This window comes from Nicotiana tabacum, chromosome 10, assembly GCF_000715075.1.
Source record: "Nicotiana tabacum cultivar K326 chromosome 10, ASM71507v2, whole genome shotgun sequence".
Taxonomy (NCBI): Eukaryota; Viridiplantae; Streptophyta; class Magnoliopsida; order Solanales; family Solanaceae; genus Nicotiana; species Nicotiana tabacum.
In genome coordinates this window covers 104,103,633-104,127,055 of record NC_134089.1, presented here as the reverse complement: position 1 = coordinate 104,127,055, position 23,423 = coordinate 104,103,633, and the positions used below count along the sequence as shown (strand labels likewise).

Below are 23,423 nucleotides of genomic sequence, written 5' to 3'. Positions count from 1 at the left end.
TCAGGGCCTAACTGAGTCACCAACCTCTCCAGTCTCTCGACTCTCAGAAATCATACAAATCATCCCAACAGAGATAATAACATGCATCAACAAGAAACAATAAGAGATTGAGACATGATACACAAGTAAAAAATCGTGACTCAGTACAAGACAACAAATAGAAGATAATTCAACAAGTACACGACCTCTACGGGTCCCAAAAGTGTCGTCTTATAGTCTAAGCACGATATCTAACATTGTTTACCGTAAAATTTCTATAACATAGGGAGAGCATGTAGCTAACAACAAGTTATTCAATTTTAGAGTTCCACGGAATGGACAAAGTCACAGTTTCTACGGTGCACGCCCACATGCCCGTCACATAGCATGTGCGTCACCTCCAAACCTATCACATAATGCATAATCTAGGGTTTCATACCCTCAGGACCAGATTTAAAACTGTTACATACCTCATCCAAGCAACACTCTACTCCAATATGCCTTTGCCTCACGAATCGGCCTCCAAATGTCCTGAATCTAGCCACAAGTAGTACAATACCATCAATATAGGCTAAAGGAATCAATTCCACAAGAAAAATACGAAATTATAACCTAAATCTAAAATTGGCTCAAACCCGGTCCCCGGGCCCACGTGTCGAAATCCGACCAAAGTCACGAAACCCGAAAGCCCATTCACTCATGAGTCTAACCATACCAAATTTATCAAAATTCGACACCAATTGGTCATTCAAATCCCGAAAATTCATTCTCCATATTCCAAGCCTCAAACCCCCAATTTGTACCTTAAAAACACACAAGCTAGGTGAGAAAATCAATGGGTTACAAGATTATTGATCAAAAACGAGTGCAAGAGACTTACCTCAAGAATCCCCTCGAAAATCCTCTTCAAAATCGCCTAAGACCAAGTTCAAAATGTTGAAATGAAGCCAAAATCGCGAACACTCGTTTTTAAACACTCTGCCCAGGTCTTTCGCACCTGTGGCCATATTTCCGCACCTACGGTAAATCCTCCGCTTCTGCAAAAACCACTTAAGTCACCTGGCTTGCACATGCGCTCCAGGTATCGCACCTGCGGAGGTGCTTCTGCAGCCCATGATCCGCTTCTGTGGAAGCAACCTACGCTCCCAATTCTCTAAACTTTGCTCCTGCGCCCTTTTCGTTGTATCTGCGGCCTCGCAGGTGCGGAAGGAACCTGCGACCACTGACATCTCCTCCTTGCCCACTTCTACGGCTCTCTTGCCGCTTCTGCGGCTCGCACCTGCTCTGCCCACTCTGCAGGTGCGGTTACACCAGTAGCAGCAAGACTTCAGCTATTTCACCAACTCAAAATCAAGTCCGTTAACCATCCGAAATCAACCCGAGACCCTTGGGACCTCAACCAAACATACCAACAAGTCTTAAATCCTGATACGAACTTAGTCGAACCCTCAAATTACCTTAAACAACATCAAAACATGAATTACACACGAATTCAAGCCTAATAAACTTTGAAATTTTCAAATTCTACAAACTACACTGAAACCTATCAAATCACGTCCGATTGACCTCAAAATTTGCACACAAATCATAAATGACACCACAAACTTACTCCAACTTTCGAAAATCCAATCCGATCCCGATATCAAAAAGTTCACTCCTGGTCAAACTTCCAAAATTCCAACTTTCACTTTTTCAAGCCTAATTCTACTACGGACCTCCAAATTACAATCTGAACACACTCCTAAGTCCAAAGTCGCCTAACCGGAGCTAATGGAACCATCAAAGTTCAAATCCAATGTCGTTTACACATAAGTCAATATCCGGTCAACTTTTTCAACTTAAGCTTTTAATTAAGAGACTAAGTGTCTCAATTCACTCTGAAATCTCTCCGGACCCGAACCATCTAACCCGGTAAATCATATAAAATTGTAGAGTACAAAAGGAGTAGAAAATAGGGGAACATGGCTACAACTCTCAAAATGACCGCCCGGGTCGTTACAAGAAGTGACTTGAGAAGAGAAGTTTAAAGGTTTATATGTTCCTTCGGTAAGCCTCACCGTAAGTTGGAGTATAATAAAGTTACGATAAGTGCTATTATAACTATTGATGCAAATTTTAATTAAGAATAGTTTAGTCACAAAAAATATTTTTCTCTAGCAGTTAATTTTTTCTTAATGGGCCAAAGGTAAAAGGTGACCGGATGGAGCAGTAGGCAAAAAGGGGAGAAATTCAAAAATAGTTAGATTTACAAGTGGTCATTCAAAAATAGTCATAGTTTCAAAAGTAATCGAAATTTAGCCACTTTTCATGTAAAGTTAAATTTGAACGAAAACACTGTTCAAAATCCGTAAAAATACTCCAGTATAATGTACTGGAATTTCAGTATAATATATTGGAACTCTAGTATACTAGAGTTTCAGTATACTTATATTGGAACTCCAGTATAATATACCTGTCCATCATAATATACTGGAGATTGGAGCACCGATGCTTCAATCTCTGGTATATTATACTGGAATTTTCCGTGTTGGAGTTCCAGCATAATATGTTGGAAGTTCATACACAGGTGCACCGATTTCCAGTATATTATGCAAGAACTTTTCGTATTGCAACAAAATAGTGGTTATTTTTCAATAACTTTACAAGCGTTGGTTATTTTTGAATGATCAGTCCGAAAACTAGCTAGTCCGTGCTATTTAAACGGCAAAAAGGGATAACACTTTTCTTTTGAAGGCAAAAGGGATAACAAAATAATTAAGACTTAACCAGAGTATATACCAATCTGTAACAAGACGTACGTTAAATTGACTTACCTGAAGTTGTATCTCTGTGTGTAAACATTAATGATGATTCACGATCTTTCTCTCACAAATTCCAAGAAGTCAAGTAGAAGTTAGATTTCTCTTTTTTCAAAGATAATTTTCTCTTCCAAGGGGTAGAAAATTCTAAGGATTTGCTTATTTTTCTCTGTTTTCCATTTTAGTTGTCGTGATTGTTAATAATAATTGATCCAAGATACTTGTCGGGTTAGAAAATTAAGATGTAATTAATTACGTTTTCTCCCTTTTGTCCTTCCTATTAATTATTCTCGAAAATAAAAAACATTGATTTCATGGCTTTAAAAACCTAAATGTGGAGTAAATAAGGGTATACTAGTCAAAAATGCTTCTTATGAATAGTTTCTTAAGAGATATGTAAAAGAGAAACATGACAAATAAAATGGACGGGATTCTTATTGTACTACAATATTTAGAGATAACATGTTCAGAATTCAATGCACAAGCTTCCCTTAATTTCTTGAGTGTTTGACCATTAGTAAGAGAAGAGCAAATCCTATAAGATGAAAGAGTCAAACAACCCTTAATTTCTTGAGAGTTGACCATTCATAAGAGAAGAAAAAACGTGTAAGATGAAAGAGTTATATACAACCACCAAACAGTACTAATGCACGAGACCAATACAAATACTCGTTAAGGCTCAAAGATCACCTGTTTGAAACCAAGGGACCAAACAATTTCCATGAAACGCTTTGCAGGTTTCTATTTCCTTTCTTGCAATATACTGTCATTGCTCTTCATCATTTCCACTGCTTTAGACATTATATCTAAGGATAGCCCAATCGATGATGGCCATACCATAGTTTCAGCTGATGGCTACTTTGAGCTTGGGTTTGTCAGCCCTGGAAATTCCATGAATCGGTTCGTTGGAATATGGTACAAGAAGATATCATCAAAGGAAGTGGTATGGGTTGCCAATAGAGCGAACCCACTGAATGACACATCTGGCGTGGTAGCAGTCAGTGACAAAGGGATCCTACTGCTCAATAGTACCCAAGGCATAATCTGGTCAACGAATTCATCGACATCCTTTAGGAATCCAGTGGCTCAGCTTTTGGACACTGGAAATCTTGCCCTAAAGGACGGAACTGATCTTGTCTGGTAGAGTTTTGATTATCCAGGCAGTACGTTATTACCGGGCATGAAGATAGGCCGTCACTTAGTCACTGGCCTGTATAGGAGTCTTACATCATGGAAGAGCAGTGATGATCCTTCACCAGGTGAATATGTAGCTCGCCTCGATACAAATGGTTATCCTCAAATTATTTTGTGGGAAGGTCCTGTTATAAAGTATTCCACTGGACCATGGAATGGACGTCTATTGACTGGACGACCAAATATGAAACCAAATCCTTATTTTTTATTTGAGTTTGTGAGGAATGAAAGGAGATTTACTACAGATACGACCTTATAAATGCTTCTCTTCCCACCAGGGTGGTCATGATTCCGACAGGTCTAATTCAAGAGCTTGTGTGGATTGACCGCACCCAAAGCTGGTTGCTTTACTCGACAGCACAGATTGATACCTGCGATAGCTATGCCTTGTGTGGCCAATTTGGGAGGTGTAACACCAAGGACTCCCCTCCGTGTGCTTGTTTGAGAGGATTTGAGCCTAAATATCCGATGTAGGAGCCTTCGAGTAACATTATTGTTCTGTTAACACAAACGTCTCATCATTTTAAGAGCAGAAAACTGAATTACCATGACATTATGCAGATGACAGCAGGAAAAGACGACTTCCCTGGGAAAATCGTTTTCAAATTGCTATGGGAATATCGAGGGGTCTTCTTTATCTTCATCAGGATTCCAGATTAAGGATTATACATAGAGATCTAAAGACCAGCAACATTTTACTGGACAGTGAATTGAAACCCAAAATTTCTGACTTCGGCTTGGCTAGAATTTTTGGTGGAGACCAAATTGAAACAAAAACAAAGCGAGTTATAGGGACATAGTAAGTTTGAAAAGTTTGACACGTCATTCTTCATGTTTATCACATCATAATATGACATTGTAGAATTTATGCAGCGGCTATATGTCTCCAGAGTATGCTGTTGATGGGAAATTTTCAATGAAATCAGATGTGTTTAGTCTCGGTGTTCTTCTATTAGAATTAGTGAGCGGAAGAAAGAACAGGACATTTCATCAATCGGGCCACCATCACAATCTTATCGGACATGTAACAAGATATCAATCCAAGATTTTCTTCCCCTTTTTCTAGCTGAACTTGTATTTCATGCAAATCGTACTGGTTTTTTCCTCAGGCTTGGTTATTATGGTATATGAAGGCAAGGCGTTGGAACTAATGGATACATGTCTCAAAGAATCGTTCGTGGAATTTCAAGTGTTAAGATGCATTCATGTGGGGCTATTATGTGCTCAAAAGTTAATGGCAGACAGACCAACAATGGCATCAGTTGTTATCATGTTGAGCAATGAAGAAGTCGGATTACCTCAACCAAAAGAGCCTGGTTTCTTCATAGAGAGGAGTACAGATGAATCAAATGAGAAAGATGCCTCACTGACAATGTTTTGACACTAACAATTCTTGAACCGAGATAGATTGAGGGGCATACTAACTACTGTACTTTTTAGGACACAAAAATTTCTTCTTGATTTTAGAAAACTAGTCTCTGATGTTCAATTAGTTAGATATTCATTATCGGACTTGCATTTACTAGCTTGTTTAGCCTGTAAAAATACAACATTTGGAAACCAAATCCGGTGCTGAACAGTTGTGCAATTATTCTATTATTATGAGATTGATTATCAAAGCTTCACAATTAGGGGTGTACAAAGGAAACCGACAAACCGCACCAACCCGATAATCTGAGTCAAACCGAGAAAAAAAAACCCGACTATGGTTTGGTGTTGGAAAAAAATATCGACCATAATTGGTTTGGTTTGGTTTTAACTAAAGAAAGTCAAACCGAAACCAAACCAACCCGACATTACATATATAGAAATTTTAGATATATTTAATATATAAATATACTTATTGTGATGTAATTTATAAATATTTCTTAAAAAATTTCATAATTTTATCTTTTAAGGTATTATTTCAAGGTTGGACTTAGAACTTTTGAATGTTCCAATAAGTTTTATAGCCATTAATATTAGTAAATTAAATAATGCTAACAAAAGCCCAAACCAAAATCAAATCAATACTAATGCTAACAAAAGACATTCAATTCAATACTACAAACGAGAATGTATTGAATATCTATTTTTTGTTTTGCAATAATTTAGATAAAAATGCATAACCTATTTTTATTTTTCTTTAGCATTTAGTCATTTAGCATGACTCAGTACTTTTAGATTATGTTTATTTTTATTATGACTTTTTAATTAGCAATATTTATATTACATAATTTTATTGTCTTTATTGTTGAATATTTTAGGATAATGCCATGACATATCTCATATTTTGTATTATTTTCTTGGAAAATACTTTATATAGTTGCATCTTACTAGGATTAAAGAAATATTTTGAGCACAAGTTATATGTTTTGTTCAACGAAGATTTTACCGAAAAAACCCGAATAACCCGAAAATCGGAGAAAACCCGAGAGTGAAAACCCCGAGTTTTATTGATTTGGTTTGGTCTTTAGATTTAATAACCCGACACAATTGGTTTGTTTTGGTAATTGTAAAATCTGAATCAACCCGACCTATGTACACCCTATTCACAATGATATTTCTCAACAAATAACAAGAGATAAGTAGTAGATTATACAGTATATGCAGCATGACAAACTTGTCTTTTTGTTTCTCAAATGATCATTGTTTATTGTTGGTAGGCCAACAAATCTTTAACTCCATCAGTACAGAAGTCTATATAGAAACTCTTTATTACTTTTTTTCTTTTCATAATTAGTCTGTTTAAAGAAAAAGACTTTAAGTTCAATATATATATATATGAAGCCTAGTTTGACTGTTCCTCTTTTCCAGTATGGAACCTTGTTTTCTTTACATTGACCTTTGTTTTAGCAATACGCTTTAGATTTAGTTTCTAGAGCACAGAATTGAAAGGAAGAATGCTAGTCATAACGGAAGTTCTGCTCATCAAAACTACTTGAAACGATGTTTTAACTATGAAACAAGCATCTACGGTTTCCTGTCGTTCAAAATAGACCTTCAATTCCAAATCATGTTAAGCAAGTTTTTTTAATCTTCCTGAGGCAACCCTTAAACATATACTATAGTATAAAGAATACAAAGAATTTGCCTGGGGGAAGGCTAATAGTAAGACAAAATGCCACTTGATTAACTGGAAAACACTGACTAAACATAAGAACTAGGGTGGTATTAGCCTATATATAACTCTAATTGGAAAAATCAATCTATTATGACCTCTTTTTTATGGATATTCAACTCTAAGAAGTGAACTCTGAATAATTAAGTCCTTCATCTGGCTTGTCTCACATAATAGTCCCAATACAAAATTCAGTATTATTTTATTCTTTATATGGTTGCATTTTTTATTCCTGCATAAGTAATACCCATATAACTCGTATCTATACTAGAATCTTGATATAATTTTATACTATATCCAATGTGGGATAACAGTTCAAGAATTTGTTGTCCTTGGATAAAACAAGTAAGATTAAAAAAAGCTCCCTTCTGCCAAAATTCTTTCCAGCTTTCTCAAAGAAGGTCAAGGTTACAATTGGAAACTTAAATTTAAAACCAATCATATGTTATTTATACACTACATATCTCTTTTTTAATGTGATGAGCCAAATAATCATAAGTAATAATTAATTCCAGAATTATTAGTTTTAATATATTAAACCTTGATCCTAAGTTTTATTAGGAAGATCGTTTAAAGATTGTTGGACTTGCTGAACCACACAATCGTTTATCTTTCCTTTGGTACGTAATTTTGATTTTTTTTTTTTTATAAAGAAACAAATATGTGAATTCTCTCTTTTGGCTTTTGTTGACTATTATTAAACCACCAAATATGATACATGAATTTTTTTGTTAAACTTAAAAAAGTTAAAAGAAAGACAACACTGGTGTGAAATGTCAATTTCTTAATCGCTTGTAGTGAATCATGTGGTTAAATTCAAGTGCATAAGGAACTTCCAATAACTTGTTTGGCCGTATAAGGAGTATTTTGCCAAATAGTAACTAAGATGTGGACAAGTGTGTCAAAATTGTCCAAATATCCTAAACACACTTTATCATCCAAGTTGTGTCACAAAATGAATTTCTTTTTTCCGGTGCAAAATATAGTTATTTTTTCTCTCTAGTATGTATCAATTACAAAATGGAATGCTCATTGTTGCACTCGGAAATATATAGTTTGTTCACACTAGCCAAAATTCTTCTATGTTCCCATTTGCCTGCTTCCAAAATTTTAACAAACATACTGAGGGAGACGTGGAACTGCCAAAGACTAAGCAATCGTTTGCTTACTGGGGAACTAATCTCGATATAAAATTTGAGATTATATTTATCTCGTGTCTTGTTATAAAATATAGCTAATACCAATATAAAGATATAAAAATCTAGGTATTATCTGTATCTCATATTATATGTGGGCAGGAATATAAATGTTCTGAACCTAACGACCCCTAAGTATCAGTAATACTAGTACTATGCATCGTATTTCCATTCCTTGGCAGCAAATAAGCCACGCCATCTGCTCCCTAAACCCATGATCAAGAGCTGGTTCTCTTATATACTTGGAATTGACCTGCAAAATGAAGTCTTGGTCGTCTTTCAGACCACCTACGGAAGAGAAGACCATGAGAGACAGGACATATTGACTTGTCATATCCACCCTACACAGTTAGATAGATTCTCTTTAACTGTTTTGAAGAAAGATGCAACCAAAGTATAGCCATGGATACATTTCTATTCAGTCTACTAATCTGCTCCTTAGTTTTAATTTAAAAGGTTAATGGTCAAGGGGATATCATAACTACAACTCAGTTTATCAAAGATGGTGAAATTATTGTTTCCTCTGGCGGAACATTCGAATTGGGTTTCTTCAGTTCAGGAGAAACTTCTACAAATCGATATGTTGGAATATGGTACAAGAAACCTTCTGTTATTACTCCAGTTTGGGTTGCTAATAGAGTAGCTCCTGTCACCAATAAATCTGGGGTCTTGAAAGTCATTCAGTCAGGTCTTGTTGTTCTTGTCAATGATACTAATGCCACTGTTTGGTCAACCAATTCATCAACAACTGTGCAAAATCCTGTTGCTCTGTTGCTGGACACTGGAAATTTTGTGGTGAGGGATGTAGATGATCCAAATCCTGAAAATTTCCTCGGGCAAAGCTTTGATTATCCTAGCAATACATTGCTGGCCGGTATGAAACTTGGAACGGACTTGGAGACTGAACTAGAAAGGTATCTTAGCTCGTGGAGAAGTAATGACGATCCTGCTCCCGGGGAATATACTTATCACTGTGATCCCACTGGTTATCCGCAAGACCTTATGAGAAAACGCCCTAATGTGACTTTTAGAGCAGGGCCATGGAATGGTCTTCGGTGGAGTGGTGCACCCAACATGGTGAACAACTCGATCATTTATTTTGGCTTGATCATGAACAGTAGGGAAATTAATTACAATTATAAACTAGTGAACAAATCAGTTATTTCGACGTTAGTGATAAAACCTTTTGGAAAAACTATGCGTATCATTTGGATTGAGAAGACTCAGAGTTGGTTTAACTATCACTCTGCAGATGCAGATTACTGTGACACTTACAAGTTATTGTTGCGGAAACCAAATGTATATGTCACACCTCCTTTTTCCGCACCCGCGAGGGGGGCAGGGGGAGTTTTTTCCAATTAAAGGACAATCGAAACGGGATTGGTTTATTTATTTCAGAGTCGCCACTTGGGAGATTTAGGGTGTCCCAAGTCACCAATTTTAATCCCGAATCGAGGAAAAGAATGACTCCATATTACAGTCTGCGTACCAGAAATCCGGATAAGGAATTCTGTTAACCCGGGAGAAGGTGTTAGGCATTCCCGAGTTTCGTGGTTCTAGCACGATCGCTCAACTGTTATATTCGGCTTATTTATCTGATTTTATACGAATATGAACTTATGTGCAAATTTTAACTTTTAACCGCTTTTATCGTTTACTGTTATTTTTATAGGACTTGCAACGTCGTGAAAACATATCTCGAACCACGTTACATCAATGCACCCGTGGTTATTGACATATCTCGACTCGGTTGAGATTTGGATTTGGGTCACATAAATGTGCACCCGAATTAAGGAGAATAAATTATTAAGACGCGCCTAAAGCAACTAGCGTATTGTTATTTTGGGGAATGCCGAAAAATTCGCTAAACGGCCTGTCCCGAATTCTAAGTGTTTTAATATATATACAGTTAGAGGGCCCCGCGACTTGTGCATTTTTTGTTTGTCGAGGCTCGTCTCCTTCATTATTAAAAGGATTTACAACGTCATGAAAATGCATCTCATACCACGTCACAGTCAATGTGCCCGTGATTAGAGACACATTTCGATTTCGTTGAGATTTGGATTTGGGTCACATAAATGTGCACCCGAGTTTAGGGAGATAACATTATTAAAGGCGCGCCTAAAGCAACTAGTGCATTATTATTTTTTGGGGTAGGGCCGTGAAATTTGCTAAACGGCCCATCCCGGAATCTAAGTATTTAATACATATATTTTGTGAGGGCCCCGCAATTTGTCCCTTTTATTTGGCGAGGCTCGTCTCATTTTATTTATTATTATTATTATCTTTTTTATTTTTTATATTTTTAAAGGGATGCCATTTTTACGCCTTTAACCATACTAAACCTTACAGCTTCTTTACAACTAAAATCTCATAACTTGTTAGAAGTTTAATAAAAAGAGTTTTAGCGAATGAGTATTTCGGGAGTAGTAATAACATGTACTAATAATAATTTTTTTTTTTGAATGAACTAAGGGAAGGAAAGGACGAACAAATTAACGTCAAACTTGTGTCATAAAACAACTAGTCCAACTTAATTGAATGACATCGAATAAACAAGAATCACATAACGCAAAATGAGCAAAAAATGCATACGATGAAAACATAAGCAGAAAATTATCATATCAATTTCTATATTGCATCTTCGAACATTTAACGTAAAGTTTCTTTATCTAATACATCGAGGTTTACTAACCTGAATAAACAGAAACGCATAGAGCCATGGACCGAACCTCTACATCGACCTCAACGGAACAAGGTCGAACTCAACCGAAACAGAAAGCTCAGGCCAAAGGCTGTCGACGACCCGAGATGAAGCAGAAGGGGTCGAGGGACAGTGATGATGCAGCAGCAACAGTTGCTGCTTGCCGGGGCTCCGGTGGTCGTTTGGCGTGAGGAAGGAGCAACTATGGAGGGTCGTTTGGGCAGTGACGACGCAACAGCAACAACTATGGTCGTCGGATTTAATGGAGGGAGTCCGGACAGGTTTGATGGAGCTATGAGGAGTGGACGTGGGCTGATGGTTTTTGACTGTAGGGTCGAGGGTTATAGAGGCCTGGAGGCGAGGAGGGTGACGATGAAGCTGGTTCGTGAGGGATGGTGGGTTGTTGATGGTGGTCGCGAGACGGAGAGGGAGCTGGGGCGACGACCGGGAAAGCAACAGTCGTTGCTGCTTGACAGATGCTGGACGCAGTGGAGGAAACGGTTAGCGGCAACAATGGTGGGTTTCACGGAGGTGGTGTTTGGTGGTGGGAGTTGGTTGCGACGGGGGGATGGAAGGGTCTATTTGGTGTAGGGTTCCGACTGGGTTTTTGTTTGGTGGTCGTGAGGGCAATGATCGACGGAGGGAGCTCCTAGGTTTTTTCTCTTCTTCTTCTTTTGGAAGAAGATGTACAGTACCCAAAAATTTCCAAAATTCCCGTTTTTTCTTTTTCTTTCCAAAAGTCATGCCCGTGCATTTGTAATGGTTTTGCCCAGAAAAATGAGCCCCATGCGTGGTGGGGTTCAAGACTTGTGTCCCCCACGCGTGGTGGGGTTCCCCATGTGTCCTGGACTCGGTTTATTATGGACTAGGTCCGAAAATTAGGCCTAAAACCGGGTAGTTTGAACCCGAATATTATTCTTTTGCCCGGACCTGAAAAATAGGAACACGTTGCTTAACTAGTCCTATGTAAGCAAAATAACTACCAAAAATAAGACTAGTATTTAAACAAAACTATATTTTTTTTAAATATTTTTCAAGATTTAAAATAGCTACAAAATATTAATAAAACTATTTTTTGTAATTTTCGTTTTTTTTTAAATATTAAGATAAAATATGAAGTAATATTTTTTGTATTTTTCAAAGTTAAAATGACTATAAAACATTAATAGAACTATATTTTTTTGTAATTTTCGAAATTATATAAAGTACAAAAATAAAGTGCAATTTTTGTATTTTTTCAAGTTTATGAGAGATACATAAACTAAAATTTATATATATATATATTTTTGTAATTTTTCTTTTTGCAACGAAATAAAGTAAAAATAGTAAAAATAGCTATACTAGACCCAATTTCACATATTCACGCTAAAAATGTGAAAATTCTCGGGGAGGGTCAAAAATCCGGTGTCTACAGCTGCCCCTCTTTGACTGGAAACACGAAGAGTTTTCCAACAAAGAACGACTAGACATGTTTTTGACCCGACCATTACTTGGACGGGCTATACTAAGGAAAGGGAGGGAATGTGACCGAGCCCTGGTATCTGAGATGCCTACATATCCTTGGTTATACAGGAATCAGTCCACGTGTAGTTCGGAAATGAGAGAGATAGTGGAGTGTACCGAGGTGAAGAGTCGATCGAGGTGTCGTTCCGTTGAGGTTCCGGTCCGCGGTCCTGTCATTACAACAAAAATGAAAACTGAAAAAGACTAACTAAGCCTATCAGCTACTTGTTACAAGGATTCCTATCTTTATGTCTTCTGAAACTTGGTCTTGAGTCTTGAATGGTGCTTCATACAGACTTTGGATTTGAACCTTGATACTTGCTAGTTGTAGGTGCTAGTTCTTGAACAGATCACATCTGTTCTCCACTTCCGTATTTTTCTCCTTTTTTGTTTTTCTCCTTTCTTGTTCTTCTTCTTTTCTTTTTTCTTTTATGTTGTGTCCAGCTTTTGTCGACCATCTCAGATGTTGACTCGCATTCTTGAGGCGAGCTTCTTCTATTTATAACTTGGTTGAATGCTGGGGATTTTTGTTGTAGCCTTCTGCTTCCCGGAGCTGGGGACTCCTGTTGTAACCTTCTACCTTCCGGTGGGGTTACTGATTTCCAAAATCTGCAGTATAAGACTAAAATGTATTCCTCTTGTTATACAGGTGGGCGCCTGAAAAAAATTTAAAGACTGAAAAGTATTCCACTCGTTATGTAGGTGGGCGCCTGACAAGAAATTTAAAGACTGAAAAGTATTCCACTCGTTATGTAGGTGGCCGCCTGACAAGAAATTTAAAGACTGGAATGTATGCCTCTGTTCTATGGGCGGGCTCCCAATTTAAACACTTGAAAGTAAAGACTGAATGTATTCCTCTGTTATTATGGGTGGGCTCCCAATTTCAACACTTGAAAGTAAAGACTGAATGTATTCCTCTGTTATTATGGGTGGGCTCCCAATTTCAACACTTGAAAAGTAAAGACTGAAATGTATGCTTCTGTTATTATGGGCGGGCTCCCAATTTCAACACTTGAAAGTAAAGACTGAAATGTATTCCTTTCGTTATACAGGTGGGCGCCTGGATTTAAGAAAATGACTCTTTTTTTCAAAATGGTTTTTTTTAGCATCTTAGGAGAAAGATTCATCAGACTAAGATTTTGATCCTAGGAGAAGGTTCATCAGACTAGGTCTCTATCTTAGGAGAAAAATTCGTCAGACTAAGATTTTGATCCTAGGAGAAGGTTCGTCAGACTAGGTCTTGTTTTTTGGTATCTTAGGAGAAAGATTCATCAGACTAAGATTTTGATCTTAGGAGAAAAATTCGTCAGACTAGGTCTTGTTTTTTGGTATCTTTGGAGAAAGATTCATCAGACTAAGATTTTGATCCTACGAGAAGGTTCATCAGACTAGGTCTCTATCTTAGGAGAAAAATTCATCGGACTAAGATTTTGATCCTAGGAGAAGGTTCGTCAGACTAGGTCTTGTTTTTTGGTATCTTAGGAGAAAGATTCATCAGACTAAGATTTTGATCCTAGGAGAAGGTTCATCAGACTAGGTCTCTATGTTAGGAGAAAAATTCGTCAGACTAAGATTTTGATCCTAGGAGAAGGTTCGTCAGACTAGGTCTTGTTTTTTGGTATCTTAGGAGAAAGATTCATCAGACTAAGATTTTGATCCTATGAGAAGGTTCATCAGACTAGGTCTCTATCTTAGGAGAAAAATTCATCGGACTAAGATTTTGATCCTAGGAGAAGGTTCATCAGTCTAGGTCTTGTTTTTTTTTTGGTATCTTAGGAGAAAGATTCATCAGACTAAGATTTTGATCCTAGGAGAAGGTTCATCAGACTAGGTCTCTATCTTAGGAGAAAAATTCATCGGACTAAGATTTTGATCCTAGGAGAAGGTTCATTAGTCTAGGTCTTGTTTTTTTTGGTATCTTAGGAGAAAGATTCATCAGACTAAGATTTTGATCCTAGGAGAAGGTTCGTCAGACTAGGTCTCTATCTTAGGAGAAAAATTCATCGGACTAAGATTTTGATCCTAGGAGAAGGTTCATCAGACTATGTCTTGTTTTTTTTTGGTATCTTAGGAGAAAGATTCATCAGACTAAGATTTTGATCCTAGGAGAAGGTTCATCAGACTAGGTCTCTATCTTAGGAGAAAAATTCGTCAGACTAAGATTTTGATCCTAGGAGAAGGTTCATCAGACTAGGTCTCTATCTTAGGAGAAAAATTCGTCAGACTAAGATTTTGATCCTAGGAGAAGGTTCATCAGACTAGGTTTTTTTTTTTTACTAAAACCAACTTAGGAGGAAATGCATCTCCTATGGGTGAAACTAAAACAAACTTAGGAGGAAATGCATCTCCTATGGATGAAACTAAAACAAACTTAGGAGGAAATGCATCTCCTATGAATGAACTAAAACAAACTTAGGAGGAAATGCATCTCCTATGAATGAACTAAAACAAACTTAGGAGGAAATGCATCTCCTATGAATGAACTAAAATAAACTTAGGAGGAAATGCATCTCCTATGGATGAAACTAAACAAACCTAGGAGGAAATGCGTCTCCTATGGGTAAAACTAAAACAAACCTAGGAGGAAATGCGTCTCCTACGGGTAAAACTAAAACAAACCTAGGAGGAAATGTGTCTCATACGGGTAAAACTTAAACCAAACCTAGGAGGAAATGCATCTCCTATGGGTGAAACTAAAACAAACCTAGGAGGAGATGCGTCTCCTATGGGTAAAACTAAAACAAACCTAGGAGGAAATGCGTCTCCTATGGGTAAAACATAAACTTAGGAGGAAATGCGCTATAGGTAAAAGTGAAACAAACTTAGGAGGAAATGCATCTCCTATGGGTAAAAACTTTAATGATTTCAAATTAGGAAGTGCGTCTCCTATTGGAAAAGACGTGAAATGTATTCCCTTGTTATACAGGTGGGCGCCTAAAATATGAAATGAATAGACAAAAAGTATTCCTCTCGTTATTCAGGTGGGCGCCTGTCTTCAAACAAACAACTTAGAAAAAATAAAATCCTATTCGAGGGCGGATGAACCCAAAATATCCTATTCGAGGGCGGATGAACCCAAAAGATCCTATTCGAGGGCGGATGAACCCAAAAGATCCTATTTGAGGGCGGATGAACCCAAAATATCCTATTCGAGGGCGGATGAACCCAAAATATCCTATTCGAGGGCGGATGAACCCAAAATATCCTATTCGAGGGCGGATGAACCCAAAATATCCTATTCGAGGGCGGATGAACCCAAAATATCCTATTCGAGGGCGGATGAACCCAAAAGATCCTATTCGAGGGCGGATGAACCCAAAATATCCTGTTCGAGGGCGGATGAACCCAAAATATCCTGTTCGAGGGCGGATGAACCCAAAATATCCTATTCGAGGGCGGATGAACCCAAAATATCCTATTCGAGGGCGGATGAACCCAAAATATCCTTAAGACTTGAAAATGTCTTACCTCGAATACTTGCTGGGGATTGGGATGAATTTTCCCTTTCTACCTTCCCCATTTTTTTTTTATTATTATTATTATTAGCTTCTTCCTTCGAAGACTAACCGCTGAGGATACCGATTTTCACCAAACTTATGTTGGACTCCTCGAAACTGCTAGGGATAACACTGTTGGGTAAAATGTTATCAGCTGGGGGTACATGACTTCCAGAAAATTTTCTAAATGGAAGGAAAATTTTCTGCCCCAGTTTGATAATATCCCTTGTGGCATGCAGTTCTGGCATCAATGCCATTTCCTTTACCTGCTTCAAATCAACAAAATTTGTTAGTTTAAAACATGGTGGTTGGTTGTGATACTCCTACTGGGATGGCTTTTCCTTTTCTCCTTCCTTGCTCTGTATTCAACGACTTGTTGGGGATGATATTATGTGCTGGGGATAATCTCTTCCTGCTGGGGATATCCCTCTTCTTTTGTGGCATAGCTTGGAAACTGGCATTTCCCCGACCTTTTAGTCTAGTATGGATTTTGCCAAATCATGCTCACTGCTCTCCTTGCTTTGTTCACGGGCCTTGTCTTTGAGGTTTATAACCTTGGTTTTGGCAAGGATATCCCTCTTGACGCTCGTCAATCCTTTTGTCAATTCCCTTTTGCTGGGGATATCTTTATTGACACTGGCCTCGCGCTTGTTCCTTGCTGACTATACCATTTGGATGTACTAGTCAGATCTCATCTTGAAAAGCTGATGGCATATTTGAAGTCATTTCACACTTGTTCTGACCAGACAGACTCTATTGGGGATTTTTCTATGAAAGGAAAAAGATAAAAGGGAACAGAATAAAAAGACAGGAAAAAAATGACTCTTTAACAAAAGAAACTATAAATAAAAACCTATCAAATGCAGATACCGACTCTAATGGCCATGACATGCGTATGTGGCCTACCGTCAATCATCTTTCAAGATCTTCAATTGGCGATTCCCCATCTGATTCTCAATCTTATTCGACTTGTAGTGCCCGCAGGGTTTTCACTAGCAAGTCTCTCTCATTTTTGGTTCTTCTCTCAGCTTTCATCGCCTTATGGTGCCTGTGAAGGTTTTCACCAATAAGACTCTCTCATTTTATATCTCTCTCCAGCTGGGGGATTTGGAGTGTTGCCGGTATGACTCTTTCTGTTGGAGATTAGAGTCCTTTCTGTTGTGGAACAGAATGTTATGTTCGCCGGTAAGACTCTTCATTTGTCTGACTTGGCATCTTTTGAAGACTGATCAGAAGGTCTTTCTTTGGACCGTAATGTGGGTTTTGGATAGGCTAGAAAGAAAGGGTATAAAAGGCTCAAAAAATACATTAATTTTGGGCTATTAGTTACAACCTTCGGAATTAGATTTATTTACAACAAACGCAACATTTGCCCCAGTTTCTTGCTTGGGGATATTTTAATTGATTTTTATTTTTATTTTTCAAAACTATGACCGAGCCGTGAAGCGCCTACGTATCCTCTTTGAGGAATCAGGTCAAACGTAGTTCCCAATTCCTCTTTTTCATTTGATTCTTTTTTTTTGTTATCATTTTTCTTTCTTTCTTTTTCTTCTTTCATTTTTTCTCTTTTTCGTTTTGTTGTTTTATTTTCTTTTATTTTCTTTTTTTTTCATGCCATGCTTGCATTTTCTAGTCGTTTTTACTGATTCCGAACGAGGGGTACGAAAGAAAAATAGTAAGGCTCAAAAGGGGTTAACGAAGGATAAAGTGTTTAGGTAGCAGAACAAAATGCCTTCGTCATTTCAGTCTTCAAAACATGCCAAGTGCAAACAACACAATTTAAATTTGTAGTCTCTTCTGATGGTGCTGGACTTGACAATTATATTCAACATTTGTTTGTTCATTTGTCACTTCTAAAGCACTGTTGGGCGACACCCTCATTATTATGAACGACCCTCATGCCAATTTGGCGAATCTCTGCTTTTTAACGGTTTTCTTTGTGTTTAACTTGCCCTAGTTCCACATGACTCGGGCTCCAAATAATCTCAAACCGTTCTTATTTCATTTGAATGCTTTGATCACCTTTTGGGGTTTTATGATTAACTTTTAAGATTAGGCCCAAAGTGTGTGCGCATGTCATGTCACTAGAATCGGCGCTGAACAAAATGACAAAAGGACTAAACAAAAGATGACTGGAAATAATAAAAGACCGGATCTTGCGTTAGCCTACCGGTGAAATGGTTTGAATAACAAAACAAACAAAACAAACCAGAACAAAAATCCTGAAACAAACTGGACAAAATTTAAACAACCGCTATGACAAAACGGAAAGTTAAGACAGTTTGACACAAGACAAAATCCGAATTATAACCCTAACAATCCGAACAACAGAAATGACCACAAAATAAGCCACCACAAGCTTCTCTCTTGCTGACCAAGGAACGAAACGTCCTCCCACTTTATCAAAATTGGCATTTTAGCCACTGAGCTTTGCATCAATACTGCCGAGACCATTACCAGCTTCACCCTCATCAACCTCCGCCGGCCAGTTCTCGAGGGGGTTCGAGTGCTCCATGTCACTGTCATTAATCACAATCCGCCCTTCTTGGATCATTTTCTCCATTTCCCTTTTCAAAGTACGACAGCTCTCAATGTTGTGCCCTACGACATTGGAGTGGTATGCGCATCGCGCTGCCGGATCAAAGTTCCTTGCAAGTGGATCTGGAGTACATGCGGGGAGTGGCTCAATCAAGCTAGCATGCCTTAGCCTTCCAAACAGACTGGCATAAGATACTCCGATAGGGGTGAGAGTCTTTCCTCCTTTCAATAGCCTCTTCATTCTTGCATGTTGACAGGGCCGGAAACCTGATCCAGGTGGCTTTTGGTAGGCTTGTGTAGGTGGGTAGGCATTTTGTGGAGCCGGGTGCCTGGAAAGTGAAGTATGGCGGGGAAAGAAGTGGTGTTGGGGAGCGGAGAAGCATTGAGGAGTGATGGAGCTACTCGGGTAGCTGGGAAAGCTGCCATAAGTGGGTTGGGATGGAGAGTATGGGGGATCTTCCATTATGGTGTTGGGTGCTTGGGAAATGACCGAGCTCAAGAGACTTGGCGGTGGAGGGGGTGGTGCTTTTCCCGTTATCCATGCCTGATACATGTCTGCCACATGCTGTCTCAGCATTCTCACTTCTTCTACCAACCCGCTGTTCCGTTCGATCAATTGTTGTCGGTCATCAGTACCGACCCACTCGGTTCTACGGTTCTGAGCCATTGTCCTTTGATTTTGCTTTGCAGGGAGGAGTTACCACAACCAACCACTTTCTATATATGGACACATCAAAGGGAAGTCATCACGTTAGTGTTAGGGCATTGGACAGACAATCATATATCAGAGATACAATGTACCTAAGCAGTTAGACAATTGTGCCCCCTGAAAATCTTCCACACTCTCTTTTATTTATTTATTATTATATTTTTTATTTTTATTTTTATTTTAGTGGTGGTCGAATCTTATAGAGATTGCCTACGTATCACGTCCCCGCGTGAATCAGACCTTGCGTAGTTCGGACAAAATGAAAGGTAACAGCAATGAAACATTTTTTTTTCTTTATCATTTTTCATAATAAAACAAACTGGGTTTCAAGGGTTGAAAGATGACCAACAAACTCAAAAATCAAACAACCCACATATTCTAGTTAAAAGATTTATAACCTCAAAACAAAAAAGGCCAGCTTCCTTTCCCCATTTGCTAATTTTAACCAAATGGTTATTTTTGCAAATGTAGCTCCTTCCAACTTTCACATGAATTTTGAGGCCGGGGAGGATTATTTTATGACACTTTACAAACTTGTCCGTTATTTTACGAAAATAGCCTTTCGACAACTGAAAGATACTCTAAGGCTATTTCGGCAAGAACGGTTTAAGACGCTGCCGAAGCTGGCTCGGCTTATTTTAACTAAAAATTCAAACGGTATTCACCTGACCGCTGACTCTTTCTTTTTTTTTCAAATTAAAACGAAACCTGGTGTTGCAAACACGGCTCTTCAGCGTCTCGGGGACGAAGATTTTTTAAGGCTGTGTGGGTCAACTGGAAAAAAATCCTAAACATGACCCAAAAGGTGGCTGTTTATGCAAAGTCAGCCTTCGGCGTCCCTTTCGGGAACGTTCGGCTATTTTTGACAAACAGCATCACCCGACTTATTCATGATTCTTTTTATCGTTTTTCAAATTAGCAAACTCAATATTGCAAACACAGCCTTTCAACGTCTCGGGGACGAAAATTTTTAAGGATGTGTGGGTCAACTGGACCAAATCTTAAAAATGACCCAAAGGTGGCTGTTTATGCAAAGTCAGCCTTCCGGCGTCCCTTTCGGGAACATTCGGCTATGTCTTGATAAAACAGCGTCACCCGACTTATTTATTTATTTGCTTTTGGCTTTTTTAGCAAAAGGGGGGTTGGACCCGATGAGGGTTGCCTACGTATCTCACATCCGGTGAGAATCAAACCCGCGTAGTTCGGGTCAATAAACTATTTTTGAGAAGACCCTTTTCCATTTTCTATTCTTTTTTTTTATATAGCAAACAAACAAACTATTATTTTCATTCATAACAAACAAACTAACTAACGTAAAACATTCCTTCTTTTTTTTTTCATTTGTTTTTCTTATTCCAAAGAAAAAGAAAATGTTTTTTTTTTGGAATTTTTACCTTTAATAAAGAAATGCTTTAAAAAAAGTATTTTTTGAATTTTGAATTTTCTAAAGAAGAATCAAAATATTTTCGGATTTTTTATTTATCTATTTTATCTTTTTGAATTTTGAATTTTCTTTTGAATTTTTTTTTGGATTATATATATACTTATTTTGGAACAAATAATAAAATCACATTCAACGCCCGACTCTTTTTATTTTTATTTCTGGCATTTTCATAGACAAACAAAATAAAATAAAATAAAACATTTTAAAAAACCAGACTCTTTTTCATTTTCATTTAATGGCAAAACAAACTATTTTCTTTAATATTTTTGAAAAAAACAAGACAGAACAATGATGATTTTTTTTTATTTTTCCTTTGTTTTAATATAACAAACTAACAAGACATTTTTTTTCATTTTCAAAATTTCGGCAGAGTTTCGATACTACTCGGACATTGGTTTCTTTTTTCTAACAATAAGTAGCCACATCTCTACATTGTTATTTTCTCCTCTTTTTCACGATTATTTTTAATCCGTGGAAAATAATGAAAACATACAAAATCTTTTGAATTTTCATGCTTTGTTTTATATATATATATTTTTATTTTTTATATTTATTATTTCTTTAAAAAATGTGGCATGGGAGACATAATGATTTCCAAGACTTCTTGGATTCCGCAAATGCTCCCCATGCGCTTTTCCCAACAATGAAGCGTGGGGTACATAGGGGAATTCCAAGGCTTCTTGGATTCCACAAATGTTCCCCATGTGCTTTCCCAAAAACGAAGCGTGGGGGACATAGGGGAATTCCAAGGCTTTTTTGATTCCACAAATGTTCCCCATGCTTTTGATTAAAATAAACACTATGCTGGAAATGACCAAATGACCCATTCGCCTTGACTAAATACAACATGTAGCACATAGGATGCCGAAAGATGGTCTATTATTTTCAGGTTGCTTGTCCTAGACGGACCCAACCCCTATGTTGAGTCCCCTAAGTCAAATGCACATGATGCAAATAAACGTTCCTACTAGGGATCCGGCATGTGGCTTTGTTATACTAGGTTCAAAAACCTGGGTCGGTGTTCTAGACAGTGTACCCGAGCGGACAACTCGAGCTGAGGAAGGAGCTCCTTTCCGGGAACCAAAAGGCCAGCCGGCTTAGAAACTTTCCGAGCCTCTTTTATTTAGGGTATGACACTAACAGAATAGGGAGTCTCAACCAGTAAGCACATCCCCGGAGGTAAGAAGAGAAAGGTTTCGGCACAATTTATATACAGTTCAAATAATATTAAAGCGGTAAAAGCATCACTTAGCACATTGAGCCCAAACATATAATAAAATCAGATAATAAATAAAGCCAAATAATAACAATTATTCTAAGCTCGAATTCTTAACCCTGAACCAGTGGTTCCGGGTTATATTATCCCCAGCGGAGTCGCCAGAGCTGTCACACCTCCTTTTTCCGCACCCGCGAGGGGGGCAGGGGGAGTTTTTTCCAATTAAAGGACAATCGAAACGGGATTGGTTTATTTATTTCAGAGTCGCCACTTGGGAGATTTAGGGTGTCCCAAGTCACCAATTTTAATCCCGAATCGAGGAAAAGAATGACTCCATATTACAGTCTGCGTACCAGAAATCCGGATAAGGAATTCTGTTAACCCGGGAGAAGGTGTTAGGCATTCCCGAGTTCCGTGGTTCTAGCACGGTCGCTCAACTGTTATATTCGGCTTATTTATCTGATTTTATATGAATATGAACTTATGTGCAAATTTTAACTTTTAATCGCTTTTATCGTTTACTGTTATTTTTATAGGACTTGCAACGTCGTGAAAACATATCTCGAACCACGTTACATCAATACACCCGTGGTTATTGACATATCTCGACTCGGTTGAGATTTGGATTTGGGTCACATAAATGTGCACCCGAATTAAGGAGAATAAATTATTAAGACGCGCCTAAAGCAACTAGCGTATTGTTATTTTGGGGAAGGCCGAAAAATTCGCTAAACAGCCTGTCCCGAATTCTAAGTGTTTTAATATATATACAGTTAGAGGGCCCCGCGACTTGTGCATTTTTTGTTTGTCGAGGCTCGTCTCCTTCATTATTAAAAGGATTTACAACGTCATGGAAATGCATCTCATACCACGTCACAGTCAATGTGCCCATGATTAGAGACACATTTCGATTTCGTTGAGATTTGGATTTGGGTCACATAAATGTGCACCCGAGTTTAGGGAGATAACATTATTAAAGGCGCGCCTAAAGCAACTAGCGCATTATTATTTTTTGGGTAGGGCCGTGAAATTTGCTAAACGGCCCATCCCGGAATCTAAGTATTTAATACATATATTTTGTGAGGGCCCCACAATTTGTCCCTTTTATTTGGCGAGGCTCGTCTCATTTTTTATTTATTATTATTATTATCTTTTTTATTTTTTATATTTTTAAAGGGATGCCATTTTTACGCCTTTAACCATACTAAACCTTACAGCTTCTTTACAACTAAAATCTCATAACTTGTTAGAAGTTTAATAAAAAGAGTTTTAGCGAATGAGTATTTCGGGAGTAGTAATAACATGTACTAATAATATTTTTTTTTTTTGAATGAACTAAGCGAAGGAAAGGACGAACAAATTAACGTCAAACTTGTGTCATAAAACAACTAGTCCAACTTAATTGAATGACATCGAATAAACAAGAATCACATAACGCAAAATGAGCAAAAAATGCATACGATGAAAACATAAGCAGAAAATTATCATATCAATTTCTATATTGCATCTTCGAACATTTAACGTAAAGTTTCTTTATCTAATACA

The 23,423-nt window shown here is 37.8% G+C and overlaps 1 protein-coding gene and 1 pseudogene across 1 annotated transcript; both read left to right on the top strand.

Moving 5' to 3' along the window:
- The first annotated feature begins 3,365 nt into the window (after window positions 1-3,365).
- On the top strand, window positions 3,366-5,596 carry LOC142164721 (G-type lectin S-receptor-like serine/threonine-protein kinase At4g27290; annotated as a pseudogene).
- Window positions 5,597-8,481: 2,885 nt separating this feature from the next.
- Window positions 8,482-11,082, top strand: LOC107759683 (G-type lectin S-receptor-like serine/threonine-protein kinase At4g27290). Its single transcript, XM_075223871.1, has 3 exons — window positions 8,482-8,661; window positions 8,724-9,566; window positions 10,975-11,082. The coding sequence occupies exons 1-3, from the start codon at window positions 8,482-8,484 to the stop codon at window positions 11,080-11,082; spliced, it is 1,131 nt and encodes a 376-aa protein (XP_075079972.1).
- Window positions 11,083-23,423: the final 12,341 nt, after the last annotated feature.

Excerpts from the sequence above, each read along its gene's own strand:
- LOC107759683 (XM_075223871.1), top strand. The coding sequence starts at position 8,482 with ATGATCAAGAGCTGGTTCTCTTATATACTTGGAATTGACCTGCAAAAT. Across the intron at positions 8,662-8,723 it reads TGAAGAAAGATGCAACCAAA|GTTAATGGTCAAGGGGATAT; the intron begins GTATAGCCATGG and ends TTAATTTAAAAG. Across the intron at positions 9,567-10,974 it reads TATTGTTGCGGAAACCAAAT|AAACGCATAGAGCCATGGAC; the intron begins GTATATGTCACA and ends CTGAATAAACAG.